General features: G+C 25.1%; 2 protein-coding genes and 1 non-coding gene across 3 annotated transcripts; 1 reads left to right on the top strand and 2 right to left on the bottom strand.

The window, feature by feature from the left end:
- Window positions 1-487: 487 nt before the first annotated feature.
- LOAG_20116 lies at window positions 488-560 on the bottom strand. The gene has a single exon. It is a non-coding gene; the product is annotated as a tRNA-Lys (tRNA).
- Window positions 561-2,199: 1,639 nt separating this feature from the next.
- On the top strand, window positions 2,200-3,838 carry LOAG_10510 (hypothetical protein; the record flags this gene model as incomplete). The annotated part of the gene is made up of 6 exons (XM_020448175.1): window positions 2,200-2,221; window positions 2,358-2,471; window positions 2,689-2,817; window positions 3,242-3,403; window positions 3,545-3,685; window positions 3,801-3,838. 6 exons carry the CDS (start codon window positions 2,200-2,202, stop codon window positions 3,836-3,838), a joined length of 606 nt encoding a protein of 201 aa, XP_020301658.1.
- A 2,449-nt stretch (window positions 3,839-6,287) lies between these two features.
- Window positions 6,288-8,244, bottom strand: LOAG_10509 (hypothetical protein; the record flags this gene model as incomplete). The annotated part of the gene is made up of 4 exons (XM_003146033.1): window positions 6,288-6,362; window positions 6,755-6,841; window positions 7,299-7,367; window positions 7,687-8,244. The coding sequence occupies 4 exons, from the start codon at window positions 8,242-8,244 to the stop codon at window positions 6,288-6,290; spliced, it is 789 nt and encodes a 262-aa protein (XP_003146081.1).
- Window positions 8,245-8,425: the final 181 nt, after the last annotated feature.

The following is an 8,425-nucleotide window of genomic DNA, read 5'->3' as shown; positions in this document are numbered from 1 at the left end:
TATATTATTATTATTATTATTATTATTATTATTATTATTATTATTATTATTATTATTATTATTATTATTATTATTATTATTATTATTATTATAATTATAATAATATTAATATTAATAATAATAATGATAATGAAAATAATAATGATAATGATAATAACAATAATGATATATATTAAAATAATGACATGCATTCACCTAATTTGTTCCATTTATTCTGTAACAATGCCAGCATTAAAATATTGCACTATCATCGCACAACAATGCATATTTTTCATTTCTTTATGTTTAATCTATTAGTAAATTTAACTTTTGCATTAATAGGATCTAATATATTGAGTATTGCACAGTCAATAAGTTACCCATTCCGGTGAAATACTTACATCACACATGCCAACGGTTCCCATAGCACATACCATAATGTGATAATTAAATGTAGCATATAGATTGTTTGGTATCACTGCGAAATGTACCACTAAAACATCACCTTCGCCCTCCGTGGGACTCGAACCCACGACCCTCAGATTAAAAGTCTGATGCTCTACCAACTGAGCTAGGAAGGCTCCTAACAAGACCTAACTTGCCTTTTCTAAATTAGTAAGATGAGATTTTAAATATATAAATTATCCGTTACTTAATCGGTGATACTAAAAGTGACTTTATCGTTGTTACAAAATAATATATGCATGACTCGACGATAAAAAGACAGAAGAGCGTTATGCTGTTTGCAAATTGTCACCAAATTGTAATTAGACAAACCTTTACTAATTTTTCTCCGTCAATCCATGACTCATCCTGATTATTTGTGCTAATGTTCTGCCATGTTATCGTTCTGCCTAGTTATCGTGCTTCAATAATCAACGTCTGCTGTTCTGACCAGTCATTCAACATAATGATTGAATTTGATGTGTGCCACAGTTGATGGATTTATAAAAATATGCAATCACTACGATAAGGGGAACATTATATAGTGATAATTACTAGATTGGTTATCATACATTCATTAATTACCAGCTTACTTAAAGCTTACTTCATTAATTATAAGCAGTTAATGAAATTATTGATGGTTGACTGAACTAATAATTGATAAAGTAATTGAGAATCTTTCAATCCTAACTTTCATATAAGCAGCAATTATCATGTATTCATTAATTATCAGTTTACCTAAAATAGTAATTAATGAAACTAATAACAATTGATTAAATCAGTAATTGATAAAATAATTAGGAATCATTCGATCACTCAAGCTTATACGAAAGCTCTAAACAATAAACACTTTGTAGTAAATTTCTAAACAGGTAAAAATTATTATTTGCTTACTCTTATGAGGAAAGTCTTTTTAATTATTCCTTGAATATCAGAAATCTTATAATGATTTGAATATGATCTTTAAAATACACTGTAATAATTAGCTTTAATTAGCATCATAGAATACAGTAATTAGAGTTTAATAATATATTCTTTAAACAACACAGAAAAAAGTATTTAAACTGCGGTGAAAAGTAAAAAGTGATAAAATGAAGACAATAAATAATACACGTAAAAAACATACGTGAGAAATATACATAAAAAAATTCCCAGCCCCTCATAAATTATCCAATAATCCAAATATAGTAAACATTTAATAATTGGAAAAATAATGAAAATGATTAAATTTCTAATATATTAATTGGCATAATATTAATGTTTGCTTTGCAAAGATAATTTTGATGATAATACGATTGCATTTTTCTTTATTGAAAAATTATCAATTGTTTAAGGTGATAAGTGATAGTGTAGCAACGAACAATAACAACAACAACAAAATCAGTTTGTTATCAATAAGTGGTAGAGATAATAAAGAGCATAGATCACATGATATCACTGTTGGAAATGTACAAAAGCAATCGATAATGATCACGAAATCACCAAAAGCAAAAATTAATGCAAGAAAAGGAAAGGAATCATTAAAAGCAAGTATTTTTAACTCCACCTCTACTTTTTTCATCAATTTTTTCACTTTTTTTTTTTTCTAAATGTATTATGCTAATTTAATCTTATGCATTCTATTTTTTTTTATTTTAACAAATTACATAATGTCAGTGTATTTTAAGCTATTTAATCATTTACCTATTTGCTAATAGATTGATAATTTGCATTTTTGTTCCATCATTTACTCACTCAATTTTGTTTTCTTTTTAGAATGAAGATTTATCATTAGTCATGACAACAACGATGAATACAGGTATAATGGAATCAATTAATCATCCTAATCAATTTATTGATTATTATCTTCTTTCTTAATTTCAGAATAAATTATGAATTTTAAATTTTGGAAAAAAGGATTTTTTGGATCAAATTTAGATTTAAATTTTTTGTAGATGAAAATCTTACGTTAAAAAATACGACACTATCATCACCGATGTTAATGTCAGTATCACAAACGTCAACATTATTACCATTCCATGCATTTGAAATTGAACCAAGCAACCAAAGTAACTATCATTATCATGCATCAATGCACTTAAACAATACTGGCTTAAAATCGTTGTTACTAGTCAAATAAACAATTTTGAGAATTTTAGACGTAAATCGTTTTTTAAAAAAAACGTTTTTATGATACCTACAAAACGTCGAAAGTTAAAACAAGTTATTTAAGATAATGGTATTGATAGTAAATTAGAAAAATCCTTTATCATTATTCATTTCCAGCAAATAATAAAATGCATTCTGAGGAGCCAGAAGTTGACAACGTAAATGACAGTGATATTACTTCAACTGATATATCATCAAATAGAAATAATAACGAATCTATGATACAAGATGATAGCAATGGAGAAGGTTGAAATTTTTGTAATATTTTCCAATTGCTCCCAATCAGAATAAATATCATTGATTTTTAATTCTAAATTAAATTTTTAGTAAGATGAATATAATTGTTTTAATTAGTAAATCATACTTTATACTGCATAATGTTAAAACTGTACGGTAAATATAGTGGAATAAGAATTTGACAGAAAGTTTTTGCTTTAATAATTAATTATATCGCCACATATGGATTTATTAGCTGCAATAAAAACAAAAGAAAGACATTAAATAGAAATAAAATATAAAATAAACGAAATAAAATAATGTTCCTTTTTTAAATAATTATTTTGATACAATATTTTTTTTGAAATAAAATAACACTATTTAAAATAATCACTTTAATAAAATAATAAAACAATCGTTGTTTTTTTTTCACTTAAATCATAATCATTATCAGGTATTGAGCAAGATTCGACATTATCATTGATAAATGAAGAAAATGATAGCGAAGAATTTGAATCAGCAATAGTTGATGTAGCAACAACTGAAGAAATAGAATCAGTACAAAGTGAATTGGAATCAAAATCACAACAACAACAAGGGGAAGGAGAACTAGGAAGTGATAATTCAATTAAGGAAAAAAAATGATAATGTTAATTTTTGATTTAAAAAAGATAACCTGTGATTCTGATGGCTATCTTTTCTAAGTATATAACCAAGTATGATAATTTATCAAATATTAACACTTAAATTTTTTTAGTTATTCATAATGAAGACGAAATACAATCAGAAAAAAATATAACGGAAATGGATGATATGATTGATGAGGAGGAAACTGATGAAGATATGAAACAAGAAATTTTTGATTCTGATAATACTACTTCAGTAACATCTTTGGAAGGTTTGATTGCTTCCTTTACGATATTTTTGTTTAAAGTACACAAAATTAACATTTTGAGATTCAAAATTAAAGGATTATTTTAGTGTTTCGATAAACGAGATTTCATTTATTTTAGCGCAAACAACAAAAGAAATGACGGAAGAGGTAAAATGATCATTCACCGATGGCAGAAGAATCAAAAGCGGGGATGACAAACACATTTATAGCTAACTGGAAGAAAGTAATAAATGCAAAAACATTTTCTATCTATCAAAAGTACACTAAAATATTGAATAATTTCTTGAGAAATAGCATTTTTTAAAAGAATTTCCAAAATTAAATTACATTTCAATTGAAAAAAAGCGTTTGTTAATTTCTGCTTTTTGACTGACATATTCTTAATGGCTATGTTTTTTAAATTTAGCATTTGAAACTAAAAAATCGAAGGTTAAGGATGAACTAAAAATTTAAAGTTTGTAATTGTCAAGACTCGGTCAAAAATTTTGATTTTCAAATTAAAGATAAGTTAAGTCCTTTGGTACCACCAGGCAAACATTTCCTTTTTTTTTATCCAAATCATTATTATAATCATTATCACTACTATTATTTATCAACTACAGTAATTGATATTTGACGAATAAAAACATCATTTGTTAATGGAGAAATAAACATCACTAGCTCAAGATTAAGATTAAAATTAGCTTTTTAACGGAAACCAAAAATTCTCCATCATTGATTTTTCATACAGCAATAAAGAGAAATGATAATTATCATTTATCGCTACTATATTACATGTATTATTACTGTAAACAAGTCTAAATGCATTGTAGTTGGATATCAAAAGCAGTAAATTAAATTAATTAATCATAGATATTATCAGCAGTTATAACCATTATCACTATCATTATTTGTATTCTCAGTTTATTGATCTCCTTGGGAGTTGTATTATCTTTAATCATGATATTTGTGAACAGGAATTTATCATTGGATGATGCATGATTATTATTTTTCTTTCTTTTTCTTTTTTCGTCTTCCCTTTTCTTAAGTAATTTAAAAATTTAACATATCTAAAATTTTTTAAAAGTTAAACTTAATCAAAATTAATCGTTCCCCAAAATTCAAAAATTCATTTTTTTTTAAGTTATATTACTACTTCATTACCTGTCATATTACATTTCATAGATAGATATTTCATGCAATAAAATTTTCACAATTATTCCCATCTTACAAACATATTTTAAAATACGGTCATTTTAATTGTCGCCATTGTAAATGTATAATCGAAAGATCAATCATTTATGATTGTTTAATATAACTATTCGAAGTGTGTTACATTTTGAGTAGATTTAAATAAAACAAAATGACACAACTGTATTTTATAGTATAAATGTGTTTTTAAATTGAATATTTTACTTTCAAATTATTAACATATTTTACAAAATATATTTTACTTAAAGATCATTTTTTTTCCTGTTACTTTTATGAGTTTTGCTTTGAGACATAATTATTGCAAAAAATGATGAAAAAAAGAAAATTGGGAAAGTTCCGCTAAGATATCATTTGGGGGAATTACGGTAATACGCAGTTATGGAGAATTATAGTACGATATCATTTGATGAAATTACGGTATGATATCATTATGTTCAAACAATTAAATATCAGTTAAGTAAATTGTACCAGCATTATGAGCAAAGCATTTCATTGATACCATATTTTCAAGGATAAATGAACAAAAACAAATTTCAAGTTCTATTCATAGTTTCAATTATACATAATTACATATTGTATATCGTAAGGGAACTTCGAAATAAGCGATGAATATGTATAGCGGTATTTTTTTGATTCAAAAAATTATAAATAACAACAAAATAATATCAAAAATTCAGAAATTTAATCATAAATTAATAAAGTAATGTGTAAAAACTTGTAAAAAAATAAAAATACAAGGGTAAGTTTTAAAGCTTTTTAGTTTAAAAAATTTGAAAAGGAAAAAATGCAAAAACAGTTTTAGAAAAAGTAATTTGAATTCGTTAAAAAACTTCAGCATTTAAATGAGACTTTATGAAAGACTAAAAAACAAAAAAAATTCTTATTTTCTTCAACAAATTCTAAAACAGAAAAAAAAATAATTTGGTTTTTTCTATTTGTTAAATCTATTGATTTCATTTCATAGCATTAACATTTCCAATACGATACCATTTATTTATCTATTCACTTACTTATTTATTTATATTTTATACAAATTTGATTTCAAATAGAAACATCATTAAACATGAATACATAACATTTCATAATTCTTGCAATTACATCTTAATTTTACTATTTTGTAATAACCGCAAATACCATTAGAAATATCGTTAATTGAAGAAAATTAAAACTGTAAAGTGCAATTTATTCTACCTTTTAAAAAATAGCGAGAAATATTAAATAATGAAACAAATAAAATTAAGAATAATTTTCTACTAACTGAACAAATATCATAATGATATTAATTTAGACAGAAGAATTATTCAAAATTATAACACAGCCAATTGCTTACTTTATATACCAGTAATTTCAAATTACCATTAAAAGAAAAAGAAAATTGATAAGGTGATAAAATTTTAATTTTTAATAAAATATTTTACAGACGTAACATCCATTCGCCTCTATCATTCTCTTCCTCATTAACTTTATTCATTGTTTTTGCGATCGTTATCTGTAATAAAAAAAAAAAGGAAGAAGTTAAGATAAATATAACATTTTTTTAAAAAAAATGTTTATTAAAAGAGCTTTAATTTTTAAAAAAACTTTTCTGATCAAAATATATAAAATTAAAATGATTATTTAAAAATATTTATATAGCAAACAATTTCTAAAATTTTTTTTGAAATTTTTAGTTTTTTTTATGAAATTTTTTTTATACATATTGTTTGATATTTTTTTAAATACATTATTCAGATTTTATTTCAAGTGCTTTCCCATTAATAACAACTTTTTTAATTACTTTGTTTCACTTTCTCCAATTTCATTCCCCACTCCTTCTTCTTCTTCTTCTCTCTTGCTTTCTAATTTTTCTAAAGCATAGATTTAAGAAAAGATAGAAATTACCATTGATTCCGGACTATTAACGATACCATGTTGTATTTTTGTCACAGCAAATGAAGATTTCTTCAATAAATCACCGTTTAATGTTGCCTGAAATCATTAATCAATAATCACTTAATCATTTAATAAGTATTAATCACTTAGTAAGTATTAATCACTCAATTAATCACTTAATAAGTATTAATCACTTAATTAATCACTTAATAAGTATTAAGCTAATTAAATTGAACGAATTTATGTTTAAAATTGAAACTGAAATGATATTTTATATTCAGACAAGCGGCATCATATCAAGACTGCAACATATTGCGCTTACAACAAACACCATTTTAAGTCATCGCCGCAGGTAATAATTAAAAATTCGAAATAAACGAATAATTCATTCATTTAGAAAAAGAGAAATGTTTTTTCTTCTTAGTAGCAATATATTTTGTGTTAACACAATGCTAATTAATTTAACTTTGTAAGCAGAAAAGAGAAAGAAAAATTGAAATTTCTCTTTAAAGGAATTAAAAAGAAAATAATTCATAATAATATAATAATTTACTTTAAGTTTACTCTGTCGTGGTATTGGTACTGGTCGTTTCGGCTCTTTTCCGAAATTTCTATTTTCGATCTAAAAATTCAGATTAAATAAATTAAATACTGCTTATTTTAGAGAATATTTTTATGCAAATTCATTAAAAGTTTACAGTGAAACAATACATAACTTATTTTTTACCTTTAAAATGCTTTTTCGAATCAACAAATGTTAAAATTTTTTCAAAAATTTTTCGAATCAACAAATGCAGTTGTTAGCTTCCGAAGAAATTAATTACTTGAAATTAGGATTATATTTAAATTTATAAATGAATATAAATAAAAAACAAATAAGTACTGCGTAGAAATTTTAATCATAAGTATAAAATACAAAAATTAGGAAAAATTTACATAACCTCAGGCACATCAACAGTTATTGTCGTTCGTTTCATATAATCGATTTGTCGTGGCGCCGGTTTGGGTGGTATGGAAATTCTTGCTGTTTCCGGAATAGACATTGAGGATGATCGGCTAATGAATGTAGGATATTGTTGAATAATGTTAGAGGTGGAATTGATTGCAATATCATTTGATTCTTTATTATTTGAAGTATGGCACATCGAAGTACTACGCTGTATCATTTGTTTATTCGAAATAGAACCGTAGCTATTACGTTTAAAACAAGTTCGTTGTGGTGGTATCGGTTCTGAATTTCGGTCATTTTCTAATGACACATCAAAATCTGCTCGTTCCATAAAATTACTTCGCCATTTTACGTCATGGTCATAATTATTACAAGCATCATATGATGAAACAGAAATAATAGTTGAAGTATTATCAACAATAAGTTTTTCTTTATCAGCAACATGTTGTTGTTGTTGTTGTTGTTGTTGTTGTTGTTGTTGTTGTTGTTGTTGCTGTTGTTGTTGTTGCTGCTGCTGCTGATGATGATGATGATGATGATAATGAAGCATATGTGAAGCATCCTGAAAAATGTCCTCATTTTAAAAAATTATCAACAATAATGGACAAAAAAGAAGCTTATCAATAACTTCCATATCACATTTCTATCATACCACTGAAACGAACGATTCTGGTTCCCATATAACTACATTCAGTTATAATTATCACATCTGATGTGCTTGAATGAACTGT

The sequence above is a fragment of the Loa loa genome, assembly GCF_000183805.2.
Source record: "Loa loa unplaced genomic scaffold supercont3.653, whole genome shotgun sequence".
NCBI classification, from domain to species: domain Eukaryota; kingdom Metazoa; phylum Nematoda; class Chromadorea; order Rhabditida; family Onchocercidae; genus Loa; species Loa loa.
This window is presented reverse-complemented; position numbering and strand designations above follow the sequence as displayed.